The sequence below is a fragment of the Hemitrygon akajei genome, chromosome 6 (genome assembly GCF_048418815.1).
Source record: "Hemitrygon akajei chromosome 6, sHemAka1.3, whole genome shotgun sequence".
Lineage (NCBI taxonomy): Eukaryota > Metazoa > Chordata > Chondrichthyes > Myliobatiformes > Dasyatidae > Hemitrygon > Hemitrygon akajei.
The window spans coordinates 66,649,273-66,663,669 of record NC_133129.1 but is presented as its reverse complement, the minus strand read 5'-3'; the positions used below and the strand labels follow the sequence as shown (position 1 = coordinate 66,663,669).

At 41.7% G+C, this 14,397-nt stretch overlaps 1 protein-coding gene across 1 annotated transcript in view; it reads right to left on the bottom strand.

Moving 5' to 3' along the window:
• gda (guanine deaminase) overlaps positions 1–2,334 on the bottom strand; it is a 71,456-nt gene extending 69,122 nt beyond the window's left edge. The window contains exon 1 of the mRNA XM_073048545.1: positions 1,972–2,334. Coding sequence (XP_072904646.1) covers positions 1,972–2,244 — 273 coding nt within the window. The 5' untranslated portion in view covers positions 2,245–2,334. The remainder of the gene's footprint in view (positions 1–1,971) is intronic.
• Between the last annotated feature and the right edge of the window lie 12,063 nt (positions 2,335–14,397).

The following is a 14,397-nucleotide window of genomic DNA, read 5'->3' as shown; positions in this document are numbered from 1 at the left end:
ACCTGCTATTCCGAGAAACACCCATTTACCGTTACCCTTTGCTTTCTATCTGCCAACCAGTTTTCTATCCATGTCAATATCTTCCCCCCAATGCCATGAGCTCTGATTTTACCCACCAATCTCCTATGTGGGACCTTATCAAATGCCTTCTGAAAATCGAGGTACACTACATCCACTGGATCTCCCTTGTCTAACTTCCTGGTTACATCCCTGAAAAACTCCAATAGATTAGTCAAGCATGACTTGCCCTTGGTAAATCCATGCTGGCTCGGCCCAATCCTATCACTGCTATCTAGATATGCCACTATTTCATCTTTAATAACGGACTCTAATAATAATAATAATAATAATAATAATAATAATAATAATAATTATTATTATTATTATTATTAATAATAATAATATTCATAGTATGCATATTACAAAAAAAATTCCGAGTGCCTCACAAAAATGTCCTGTTCAGAACAACGTTTCGTTTGTGCAGCTGTAAAAAAATTAGAGAGAACATTGTGGGCAGAGATCCTGGAAAATGAAAAATGAAGTTGAATTTTGCGCACAAGTCCCTGGAGTGGAAATGAATCCGTTTTCTCGATTATACTTGCATATCTGAAGCAAGTGCCAGAGCTGCATAACGATATTTAGATATTATTGCATGCCAGGTTAACGAATGAGAACTTTCGGGGGTGGAGCTTCATGTCCAATAATCACAAAGTATACAAATGAAATTTGGAAATAAAGCGGACTTTGTTTTTACCTGGACATTTCATTCAGATAACTTGCCTGTGGCTCATTTCCAACCGTCTTGCCTCTAAATCGGTAACCGTGGGTTCACGTCCTACTCCCTCTTTATCTAGGGATTTGTGCTTAGGCGATTCTGTGTGTGTGTGGGGGGGGGGGGGGGTCCTCCTGCCGGTTCATTTCCAGCTCTGATATTTTCCGCACTCACTCTCTCTGTCGCCACACCCCTCTCCAGCCCTTTCCTCTGAGCTTTCTCTCTCGCACCTTTCCTTCATTCCTCTCTCTCCTTCCCAACTCTTGTGATCCTACCGCACACTTTCACCCATTCCCTTTCCCAAATTCTTCTTCCTTAACTGCCAACCAGAGTTAGAATACCTTTACACAATATCTATAAAGTCCTTTTTTTTTTATGAAAAATAGCCTTTGATCATGATTTTCCAGCGACTGTGACACAGGTGTGCGGTTATTGCCGAGGTGCAGAGCGAGACACCAGAGTGGATGAACAGTTCACCAGCTTTTAGTAAGAACTATGCAGAATTAAAGGAAAATCGGTAACGCTAGAACGACGGGGCCGTTAACTAAAACTCTCAAACTGAAAGCTAACACCAACACGGCGGCTAGGAAGCAATGACCTAATACTAATACCGCTCCATTACAGCGTTGATCTAAACGGTAGTCTTCTTTCCCCGAACAAGATAAACAGGGAACATAAGCGTTACTTTGTTTTTGGTCAAGTATCGATAAGACTAGGATGAGAGGAAGAAAATTAAATACCATCGGAACGAATGGCTGGAACGTGCATTCTTGCGAAACGATTACTGATCCCTTTCGCAGCCCGCCTGCGGGAGCGGACAGAGTCCGCGGTTGTAATGCTCGTTTTCGACAAGATGGTAGCGCACCCGATTACCCACAGTTCTAAACGAGGGAGAGTCGAATTCGAAATTACATTTACCTCTACAGGCTACATTGACATCAATTGAAACTGTAATGAAAAGAATTGCACTGAAAAGTATTATTTCTAGTCTTCTAATTGATTGATAATTCTTCTAGGAAAATGTGATTCCCCATCCATACGCACACGGCTGGTTTCTGCCGATTTTTGGGCGCAGGGAACTCGTTACACAAATGTATTGCAAAGTATTTTATTACACTAAAATCGAACTTAACCGTTGCTCCCTCTTGACACAGCGGTTTAGAAAACACCACAGTGGAAGTGTGAATCGGTGCCCGTACCTTTCCCAACTCGTTGACTCCCACAACATAAGCGTCCAAACTCTCCACTGGAGACGTATCTGTGGAATGGATGAAGGTCCCCCTGAAAACCTGGAGGCAGTCGCCACGATCCTCAGGAGTTTTGGTGGCCATAGCTTTAACTGGAGGGGTGAGGTACTGACAAAAGAGCCAGTACTGGGCAGCGAATTGATCCCACAGTTTTAAGAGGAGCAAATGATGAGCCACCCTCACCAGCTCCGAAACCAGGAAGACTTTGCCCTGATGTGGGTGCATTTATGAACGTAGCTCGAGCGCGATATCATCTTTGCTCTACCTTCTATTGACAGTAAATACCACAGAAGCTCAGCAGTACGTTAGCGCCTTGGTGTGTTGGCTCCTGTTACAACTATTAACAGTGACAGCGAAGGAAGAACAGCGGGCGAGGGAGGTTGAAAACCGTGATAATGCAGGTTGTAAGTAGAAGCCATAGGGACAATATATCATTTTAAACGTGCTTAGTTTAATTTAATTTAAATTCTCTTAATACCTATGAGAGAGAAGCGAGTGTTACCCAACTTTTGAATTCATTAGAGTGGAACTCTCTCCAAGATAGACGTGAAGCCCACCCTCTGACCTGTTTTTACAAAATGTTAAATGGTCAGCTTGACATAGACTGCCAATCCGACACCAAACCCAAACCTATTAGGAGCAGACAAGGTCACTCATTTCAGTTTGAAATACTAACTACCAAGTCAGATGTGTACAGCAGTTCATTCTTCCCTCGCACAATTAAAGCAGGGAATAATCTTCATCCTAACATAGTCACACAACCAAACTCAATTAAATTTAAGACAGCTCTTCTTCTTCTTCTTCTTCTTCTTCTTCAAAAATCTCCTTCTTAAATCCACCCTCCGCCACCTCCAGTTAAAATTCCATGCGGAATATTTTGGAGGGCCAAGAACCAACCAAAGACCAAGTTTTCAATTGCAATGGAGGACCAGCAGTATAGTGTGGCAGGCAAGAGCTTCTAACCTGTCAGTTTCCCAGATGGTAGGTGATCAGCAGAACCGGGAGGTGACAAGCGCGCAAAGGAAATTAATGTGCGCACAAAAGGTTAGTTACCTAAACTAATGTAGTATTTAATAACTATACTTATTGTAAATAATCTTTTAGCTAAATATTTCTATTAACTAGTTAGTCGGTTTTTCAAATACGTACCACAATGCACGTCACTAATTTACGGCACCTCACCTTTCCTGTTCCGGTTTGTGCAGCTGTAACATGGTGTTTATATCGTAAAGTTTACAAAGATCTGTTTCAAATCCTGTAGATAGCCTACCAACTTTGCTCAAATGGTGGCATTTGTACTTCAAAATGAATAGTTTTGCGACCTTGCACAGTTGATGGACATCGGGGGAACCTTTCTTGCGTCTAGTGCAGACTGTGAGCGTGGTTTTAGCCTAATGAATCAACTCAGAAACAAGCTGAGAAACCGTTTAAGTGAATGTCATTTGGATATATTAATGAGAATCAAAAGCTATCAATTGGATGGAAGGTCTATTGGTCTAGATAGAGTTTACAAAGAATGGGTAAATGCCAAAGACAGGAGAGAGAAAAAATAACGGAGTGACTTAAATATGTATGTTATTTTGTTGTTATTCTGTGCAGTTTTATGTCAAATATTTTGTAAACCTACCTAAACTCTGCCATGTGTGCATTCAGTGCGCACATACTTTTGTCACAGGAAATAAATTTGCACAACATAAGATTTTTGTGCGCACTGACTACTAAAAATTAGAGGGAACATTGGTGGCAAGTAATGGAGCAAGGGCTGATGGGTCGCGGGGAAGAAAGAGGAGGGTTTTGATGAGGGGAAATTTTGAAAACTAAGGAGGAAACATGGAAAACGATAACCATAGTGGTTAGGGAAGATCAATATGCACAGTCTTAGAATGGGAAAATGGTAAGAAAAAAGACAAAAATGAAAGGATTTTATCTGAATGCATGCAGCAATGTAAATTTTAATTCACTGTACATGAATATGGACCAAAATTATATAACTGGATGGGATCTAATGCTGTGGTAAATCAGGGAATTAGGTATGCAGGTAACAATGCAATACAGCGGTTTAGTCCGATTTTGCGGTGTTCGTCATCTTTGCAATTAGCTTGCAGATGTTTCACCTTGACTGGAGATATCCTCGGTGCGCAATTGTCGATGTTTCTCTGCGAGGGCGCGCGTTATCCCCCGCCCCGTACGCTTCAGTCCTGATTGCCATCCCTTCTGTTGACCTCTGGATTCTATAGGTTCGTGTTTATTTTTGTCTTAGGGGTTCCTAGATGGCGTCTATTTAGATATGTTTGCTTACGGAATTATTAGAGAACCCAGCTTCTGAAAATTCTCGTGCTTGCTTTGTGTTTGCCTGCGCCAGAACCTCGGCGGTGTCCCATTTGAAGTGGTGCCCTCTTTGGTCTTCGTGTACCCGTAAACGTCCGGTCTGGCTGACGTAGTCCTTGTTGCATTCTCTACGGGTGATCCTGTGCATCACATTGCTTTTGTCGGTTGTCTTTTCTGGTATCTTGAGACGAGTTTTCTTAGAGTCGCCGTCAGTTTGATCTATTTATAGACCGGGAAAACCAGATTAGTGGTATTTATGTGTAGGGCAAAATTCATACAATGCATGAGGGATGGTGTTCTGAATCAATCTTTTGACGGAACCCACACAGTTTTGTGATTGGAAGTTGTGCAATGAGAAAAGAGACAATTAATAAGCTCAGATTATATCAGGAGTCCTGCTGGTTTGTGCACCTGTACTTGTTAATTATTTTCTTATCTAGAGTCTTTAAGCCCTTGTGCTTCCTATTTCTTTTGACTAGCGGGGCCCGTGATTATTTAAAGGGGGCTCTTGATTACCGCTTGTCGCGGGGTCCTGTGATTCGAGAATGATTTTGTCTCACAGTGTCACTCAGTCAAGCCACTGATGTTCTGTTGAAATTCCTTGCCTACTACACCATGAACACCTGTATCCAACGCATCATCCTCCTCAACATCTGCCATCTACAAAGGGATCTTACCACCAACCATATATTTACCTCCTCCCCTCTCTCCATTTTCTGCAGGGATTCACTTGTCCCTCCATCCCTCCCCACTGATCTCCCTCCTGGCACTTATCCTTGCAATAGCCAAAGTGCTACACCTGCCCCTACACCTCCTCCCTCACCTCCATTCAGTGCCCCATGCAGTCCTTCCAGGTGAGACAACACTTCACCTGTGAACCTACTGGGGTCATCTATTGTGTCCAGTGCTCCTGATGTGGCCTTGACTACATTGATGAGACCCGTCGTAAATTGGGGGACCACTTCGTGGAGCAGCTCCACGCTATCCGCCAAAATTGGAACTTCCCAATGGCCAAACATTTTAATTCCGATTCCCATTCTCTTTCTGACATGTTGGTCCATGGCCTTCTCTTGTGCCAAGTTGAGGCCACCCATTGAGTGAAGGAGCACACACCTGGGTAGCCTCCAACCTGATGGCATGATTATCAATTTTTCCTTACAGTGAAACAAAACCTCCCTCCCCCTCCCCTCTTCTTCTATTGGCCTCTTACCTCTTCTCACCTGCCTATCACCTCCTCCTGGGTCCCCCCTCCTTTCCTTTCTCCTATGGTCCACTCTCATCTCCTGTTGGACTGTTCCCTCCCCAACTGGCTTCACCTATCACTTATCTATCCTCCTTCCCCTCCCTTGTCTTTTTATTCTGGTATTTTCCCATTTCCTTTTCCAGACCTGAAGAAAGGTCTCGGTCTGAAACATTGATGTTTATTCATTTCTATAGATGCTGCCTAACCTGCTGAGTTCCTCCAGCATTTTGCGCATGTTGCTTTCTATGAATAAACTTTTGTTTCTGTCTTTACATGGGAGTCTGTCATTCCTCCACACCTGTCAGCGAAAAACCATGACAGTAGGATCCCACCATAAGGACTTAGTGGAGGTTCAACAGAGGCTTGGACATCAGCTGGAGGCAAGGGTGCCTTCTATTCTCAGTGCTTGTCCTGAGTTTACGTTTCGAGTTTCCAAGGCTACCTTCTGAGTTTCTTAAGTCCAGACTCTGAGTCAAGGCTCTGAACTTCTCTAGTCTATGTTCAAAGTTGTCATGGTTTCCTGGATCTCCCATGGGCCTCCAGGTTTCTGTGGACTATTCCATGTTCAAGCTATTTTCAATGTCCATGAGTTATATGCTATGTTCCTGAGCTTAGCAGCCCTGTCTCGAGTTCCCGAGGGCTGTCTGGGCCATCAGGTACTGGCCTTAGGAAGGAGGTACTGTCAGGAACCCTGTGGGCCTGTGCATCTGTATCTGTTAGTTGTCTTATCTAGACTCATTAAGCCTTTGTGCTTTGTTTAATCTTGTCAAGTTTATTTTGACTGGCATGGTTTTTCTGTGTACTGTAATTATTTAACGGGGACTGCCAATTAGTGCTTATCATGGTGCTCATTTATATTATTATTATATAATCATTATAATTAGTGCTCATTTGAGGCGCAGATATTCTGTTGGAATTCCTATAAATAAACTGTTGTTTCTGTCTCTACATGAGAATCTGCCTTTCCTCCACACCTGGGTTCAGACATGTGTCAGCACAGATGAATGCTCTTAATTTAGTAGATTTTAATAGAAAGCTTGCTAGTGATTTATATCAAGCAGAATCTAGGCTCTTAAGTTGCAGCAAATCGAATTACAAAGGCATAAGGCTATGGAACTAAGAAGCCATATTAAGAGGCACAAGAGCATTAAGAAAATGACAGATAAATAATAAAATATCTTGTGATGGTTTTCAGAGAAGACAGAAAATCCTCCCTTAAATACTGGATAAGAAGTCTAGGGTGAATGAGAATCTTAAAGGAATTAGTATTGGAGAAATGACTGGCTGGAATGCCAAAAAATCCTAGGTCCTAACATCCTACATCCCAACTGATGGCTGTGGAGAAAACGTATGCAGATTGGGTCTCTTCTTCCAAAACCCTAAGAGCATTTCTACAGACTGAAGGTAGAAAATGTGACCCCACTATTAAGAAAGGAGTGAGAAAAAGGCAAACCAGAGTAAATTCAGTAAAATTTCCCACTTTGGACCTAATGACAGATGAAATATCATTGAAGTGTCTGAAAGTAGCTAGGTCTAGGAGACTACCCTGAAGACGTTATGTGGCTGCGATGATTAAAATCCAACAATTCCATGAGCTATAACACCAGCCTTATGAGTATTATCTTCTTGATGTCCATTGTCTAGTTTTGCATCAGCTTCTTGATGCCACGCACAGTTAAGTGCTGACACAAGAGATTGCAGATGCTGGAGTTAGAGTTCTAGTGTAGAGATTCGACCGGAAATATCAACAGTTGCTTTTCTCCTGCAGGTGCTGTTTGACCCACTGAGTTGTTTCAGACCTTTGTAGCTCCCACTTGATCCTTGACTTGCTCATTGGGAGATCGCAGTCAGTGCAGATTGGTAATAGCATCTCCCCCTTGCTGACAATCAACACAAGCGCACCCCAGTGATGTGTGTTGTAGCTTACTGTTCTATTCTCTCTACACTCATGACTGTGTGGCTAGGCACAGCTCAGATGACATCCATAAATTCTCTGAGGGAACAACTGCTGTTGGCAGAATCTCAGATAGTGATGAGGAAGCATATTGGAGGGAGATAGATTGGCTGGTTGAGTAGTGTCACAACAATAATCTTGCACTCAATATCAGCAAGACTAAGTAGTTGGTTGTGGTTTCAGGAAAGGAAAGTCTGGAGAACTCACACTAGTCGACATGGGGGAAGCATGCGCAGCTTCAAGTTCTGGGTGGCAACATCTCTGAGGATTTACCCTGGGCCCAACACATCGATGCGATCACAGTGAAAGCGCACCAGCGGTTATGTTTAAGAGTTTGAGAAGATTTGGTATATCACCAAACACTTGCAAGTTTTGATAGGGAGCATTCTGAATGGCTGCATTACCACTTGGTACGGAGGGTCCAATACGCAGGATCGAAAGAGGCTGCAGAGAGTTGTAGGCTCAGCCCTCAGACATAAGGTGCACAACTCTCCTGCCATCAAGAACATCTTCAAAAGGCAGTGCCTCAGGAAGGTGGCATTCATCTTTAAGGGTCCTCAGCATCCGGGAATATGCTCTTCTCATTGCTTCCATTAAGGTGGAGGTACAGGAGCTTTAAGTCCTACACTCAATGTTTTAGGAACAGCTTCTTCCCCTCTGCCATCAGATTTCTGAATGATCTGTGAACTAATGAGCATTACTTCACTGCTGCTCATTTGCACTTAAAATTTTTTTTGTAAATTTTATTTCTTGAGCTGTATTGCTGCTGCAAAACAACAAATTGCATGACATATATCAGTGATTACAAACCTGATTTGATTGTTTGTTGCTCAGTTAAATGCTGCGTGATGCTTTTGGATCCTGATTATTTTGTGATTGAAAGATTCTTTGGAGGTCAAGAATGAGGCGTTGCGTATGATTGCTTTGTTAAATGTTAAAATTTCATTATGTTTAGATGGGCTAAAGGGCCTGTTTCTATGCTGTAGCAAAGGAGAGGAAAGGAGAAGGGGTGTGGTGGGAGACAGAAGAGCTCAGACAAAGTAAAGAGCAGGGAAAAGAGAAAGACTCAATGTAGTGTACTAAAGACAGAAAATTCCACTGATGGCAATTAACCAATTAAGGAGCCAGATTCAAGCAATGAGACATCCACCACTGAAACTTAGAGGTTTCCAGAAAAATACAGGGGCAATTGTAATCATTGGAAAGATCACTGAACACAGTGGCCACTTTATTGGGTAACCTGTACACCTTATTTATGCAAATATTTCATCAGCCAATCATGTGGCAGCAACTCAGTGCATTAAAGCATGCAGGTGTGGTCAAGATGTCCAGGTGTCGTTCAGACCAAACATCAGAATGAGGAAAAAACGTGATCTAAGTGACTTTGACTGTGAAATGTTTGTTGTTGCCAGATCAGAAACTCCTGGGAATTTCACTCACAACAGTCTCTAGAGTTTTGTGGGCAAAAATGCCTTGTTAATGAGGGAGGTCAGAGGAGGATGTCTACATTGTTTCCGGCTACCAGGAAGGCGATAGTAACTCAAATAACCACACATTATAATAGTGGTGTACAGAAGAGAATCTCTGAATGCACAACGTCAAATCTTGAAGTGGATGGACTAAAGCAGCAGAAGACCACGAGCATAGATCCCTTATGTTACATCCTTCTGTATGTAAGTACAACACTCCTTGCCTATAGTTGCACATTTCCACTCGACTGCTAAAATAAGATCTCATGCCATACGATCTTGACGAACCATCTTATGCATTCCAACTATGTTGTTACTTTCCCCAAGGCTCCAGCAGTGACATTGCTTACTTTCTGAGGCTGCAGCAGCAACAATTTTAATCTCCCTTATACTTCTTGCAACACCTTACCATGGGAATACAATTGATGCAAGATACGCTCTTCTGAAATGTCCCATTCACTTTTAGACTCCAGATGTAAAGACAAAGTGTATGTATCTCCTAGCAGGAAAGACATAACCCAAATAACAAGATCCTAACCAATTACATGTGAGGGAGATATAAGCTCCATTTTCACACATAAATATCACGAACCAGGATCGTTTCGTTTTGCTTGATAAGAACCTTGTTGAACAGGAACATTTTGCTGATGGGTATTATCAATGATAATTCAAGAGTCATTACCTCATTTAGGACAACATAAAGTATAATTGCATAAATTATGTCCTATTGGAATGGAACTGAATTCAAGCAAAAGGTAACTCTTATAGTAAGCACAGAAAAGGGTTTAATAGCTTTGTCATGAGTGTTAGGTGCTAGCACAGAGATGTCCCAGGATAAAACCTGAGTAGGGTCAGATCTGATATAATTCACTAAATCATGCTGATTGTGCTTATATAAATGATCTGATTCAAGATGGTATGGGGAGGGGGCAGGATCTTCAGATACTTATGTCTTCCAGGAGAATAATGAATCAATATCAATGATACTACTGCTGGATTGTGATTAACTTTGTTAATGGAAGAGGGTGCATGTTTGCTCTAGGTCTGCAAGATGCCTAGCATTGGTGAATACTTTGAAGTGTGTGGTATGTGCTATTTGGGTGTATGCAACATCAGAGGCATTAACTAACCTAAAACAAAAATCCAGTAAATCCATGCGACACCCATAGTACGCATTATAATTCATCTCAATTGGCACATTGTGAGTATGAAAACTGGTAAAGATATAATGACAGCAAATGATATTGTAATAAACATCATGATGCCCAGCAGTTATCATCTCTGTTTGACATTTTCTGTCTGGTTAATGATTTGCACACTGTAACCCAACAGCATTGAAACCGAGTCAAATGTTACTAGCACATTCACCTCAGCGCTTGTCTTCATCAGTAACCAGTTTGCCTCCTTGCTGTGGCTAGTGTGTCTCCTCTTGCTTTTTACTTTTAACACAGAGTTAGTAATTCGCAGCACTTGATAAGGTCCTTACCTTGACCAGAATGATTTTTCCTTTTTTTTAATTGTATCCTCAAAATGGACTGCCCAGTCCCCTATTTTCTTGTTTTAGGTTAGTTTAGCAGCTTTTTTTCTCTCTCAATAATAGAAATTTTTGAGTCTTTCTTTTCTATGAATTGTTAAGAGGAGTTGTGGTTTTTTTTTCCTTTATATTAGCTTAATACTATACTATATATGATTTTGACAGGGTATATTCCTTTGTACTATTATTGAAATATATATTTGAGATAACTTCTCCTCTGATTTGTATTTATCCTTATTCTTTTAAATCAGTGAAAAAAGATTGAACATAAAAATGATAAGGTCCTTCCCACTGAGCTGTCAGTGGCTCCTTGTGTGTTTTCTTTTAATCAGGTCCTACTTAGCAGGAATCAAGGTGTGTCCTCTTCCTGTTAGATCACTCCAAGCAACTGAAACCTGTTGAGAAGCAGACTGTACACTTTAGGTTAATTTCACACAATAGTTGACTAACTTGTTTGCCATAGTGTGTATATCAGCCTCTCTGAGATCAAGTGCTCCCAGTAGTGACATAGGTCCCCCTTAGTTAGATTACATTTAATTTATTTTTCTTATTTGAGGTCATTCTGATGCGACACAAGACCACAGAAAGGGCCATAGGTCATGATACTTACTTGTTGTTTGATGGTTCCATTCATTCATTCTACTTGTCCTGATGACTCTGGGTGATGTGGACAATGGAATCCATTGTTGTTCATCGATCGACATAATTCCTGACAAGCATTCCCAGTGAAATGTGTTAGTTGGTCAGAATCAGAATGTGACATGGCAATGCCAATCTAAGAATATAGTCTTTAATCAAAGTTTTTGGTGCATGTGTGGCAGTAGCTTTTCTTGCTGGAAATAGCTTCTACTGTTTTGGAGATTAATTTACTATTGTCAGTACTCCTGAGTATCATTCACACTTTGGGAAAGTAATGTACTCCTCTTGTAGGTGCAGGTGGGGTAGGAACATTTAGGTAGTGTTTCTGTTGCTCCAGGATTTATTTTTTGGCATATCATGCATTTTTCCAACTTTTGTTAAGCTTGTGTCCTAGACTTTGGATTGTACCACCACTGGGAAAATCTGTTGATCATTTTGTTTTATCCAGTGTGTCCTAAGAAGTGTACAGTGGCATGCAAAAGTTTGGGCACCCCGGTCAAAATTTCTGTTACTGTGGTTAGCTAAGTGAGTAAAAGATGACCTGATTTCCAAAAAGTATAAATTTTAAAGATGACACATTTCTTTAATATTTTAAGCAAGATTACTTTTTTATTTCCATCCTTTACAGTTTCAAAATAAAAAAGGAAAAGGGCCTGAAGCAAAAGTTTGGGTACCCTGCATGGTCAGTACTTAGTAACACCCCCTTTGGCAAGTATCACAGCTTGTAAACACTTTCTGTAGCCAGCTGGGAGTCTTTCAATTCTTGTTTGGGGGATTTTCACCCATTCTTCCTTGCAAAAGGCTTCTAGTTCTGTGAGATTCTTGGGCCATCTTGCATGCACTGCTCTTTCGAGGTCTATCTACAGATTTTCGATGGTGTTTAGGTTGGAGGACTGTGTGGGCCATAGCAAAACCTTCAGCTTGTGCCTCTTGAGGTAGTCCATTGTGGATTTTGAGATGTGTTTAAGATCATTATCCCATTGTAGAAGCCATCCACTTTTCATCTTCAGCTTTTTTACAGACAGTGTGATGTTTGCTTCCAGAATTTGCTGGTATTTAATTGAATTCATTCTTCCCTCTACCAGTGAAATGTTCCCCGTGCCACTGGCTGCAACACAAGCCCAAAGCATGATCAATCCACCCCCCGAGCTTAACAGTTGGAGAGGTGTTCTTTTCATTAAATTCTGCACCCTTTTTTCTCCAAACATACCTTTGCTCATTGCAGCGAAAAAGTTCTATTCAAAAAGTTCAAAGAAACATCTAAATAAGCCTGATGCATTTTGGAATTAAGTCCTGTGGACTGATGAAGTTAAAATAGAACTTTTTGGCCACAATGAGCAAAGGTATGTTTGGAGAAAAAAGCCCAAGAATCTCACAGAACTAGAAGCCTTTTGCAAGAAAGAATGGGCGAAAGTCCCCCAGACAAGAATTGAAAGACTCTTAGCTGGCTACAGAAAGCGTTTACAAGCTGTGATACTTGCCAAAGGGGGTGTTACTAAGTACTGACCATGCAGGGTGCCCAAACTTTGGCTTTGGGCCCTTTTCCTCTTTTGTTATTTTGAAACTGTAAAAGATGAAAATAAAAAAGTAATCTTGCTTAAGATATTAAAGAAATATGTCATCTTTAACTTTATGCCTTTTGGAAATCAGGTAATCTTTTACTCGCTTAGCTATTCACAGTAACAGAAATTTTGACCGGGGTGCCCAAACTTCTGCATGCCACTGTATCTACTGTGGCAGGTAAGGAAGCAACAGAATTGGAGCTACTAGTCTGTGACTATTCCCAGATCTCTATGCCCCATCGCTGTTTAATTTCCCACCATTCTTCATCCAGAACCATTTTTCTTTCTTGGAGTATTGAGCTTCCATCTCACGAATATCTTGTATATAAATATACAACAAAGAATTCTCATGTTACTGTAACTTCAGTTGTTGAGTTCATTTCATGTGTTTTCTGCACTTCGATTAATTATTCGGCTTCTTTTCTTTTATCCCTTCTCATGCTGCATTTTTTGCAACTTCCATGGCTTTCCATTGTAATAATTTAATACTGCCACTTCTGACGGCAATTGTGTGACATCTATTAGTTTCTGTCCTAGCAGGCCAGTCTTCATTGGGGTTCAGTCTTATGGCTGAAGTTTCTAAAGTTGTGAACAACTCCAAAAGCATATTGAGAATCTGTGTAGATGTTAGCTGATATTCCTTCTGCCTTGTTACAGATTTCACTGGGCTTTCAGTTCTTCCTGTTGTAGAGAAGTACCGGAAATTGGAGAATTTGATGTTCAATTCCTTCCCTCCCTCCCTCTCCCTTCCCCCATCCCACTTTCACTCTGCCTCCTCTTCCAGCTGCCTATCACCTCTCTCATGATTCTGCCTTCTTCTACTACCCATAGTGCTTTCCCCTTACATTCCTTTTTCACCTCTCCTGCCTATCCCCTCCCTGCTTCCTCTCCCCCACCCCTTGATCTTTCCTCTGATTGGTTTTTGACCTGGCACCTTCCACCCTCCCCCCCCCCCCCACCTTCTTTATAGGGCCCCTGCCCCCTCCTCCTTCGGTCCTGACGAAGGGTCTCGGCCCGAAACGTTGACTGCTCGTTTCAACGGGTGCTGCCCGACCTGCTGAATTCCTCCAGCTTGTTTGTAAGGGTAAATAGTTTACCCTGTATCTGGGGTTCCTAATGCAGTTACAGACCATAATATTGCCTTTAAAGTTTGAAATGTTTCCAGTGCTGTTCATTAAGAGTCATAGGGTCATCCAATGACTTGCTGTCCTTCAGCAGATTGTTGAGTGTTTGGGCAATTTCAGCATGTGAATCAACCCATGCTCTGCAGTAGTTGCACAAACCCAGAAATAATGTGAGTTGCTGGGCTGTTGTAGGCGGTTCACCTGATTTGATAGCCTTCACATGATCCTCTGATTTCCCGCTTAGCTTGGGAAATCTTCTGTCCCAAGTGCATTACTAGTTGAAGTTGTGCCTTGTCCAAATTTGCTTTGTGACCCTTGGATAATGGAGCAAATAAAGCACATCATGTTCAAGCTGATCTGCAGTATCGGATGCAGTCAAGGAATCAAGGCATCATCCACAGACATCAATAAAAATTGAGTCAGTGGCTGGCAAGTCCCTCAGATGTTGTCTTAGTGCCATGAGGTAGACAACAGGACTGTTGTGCAGCCCTTGTGGTAGCCTTGACCACTGGTACAGTTGTCCAT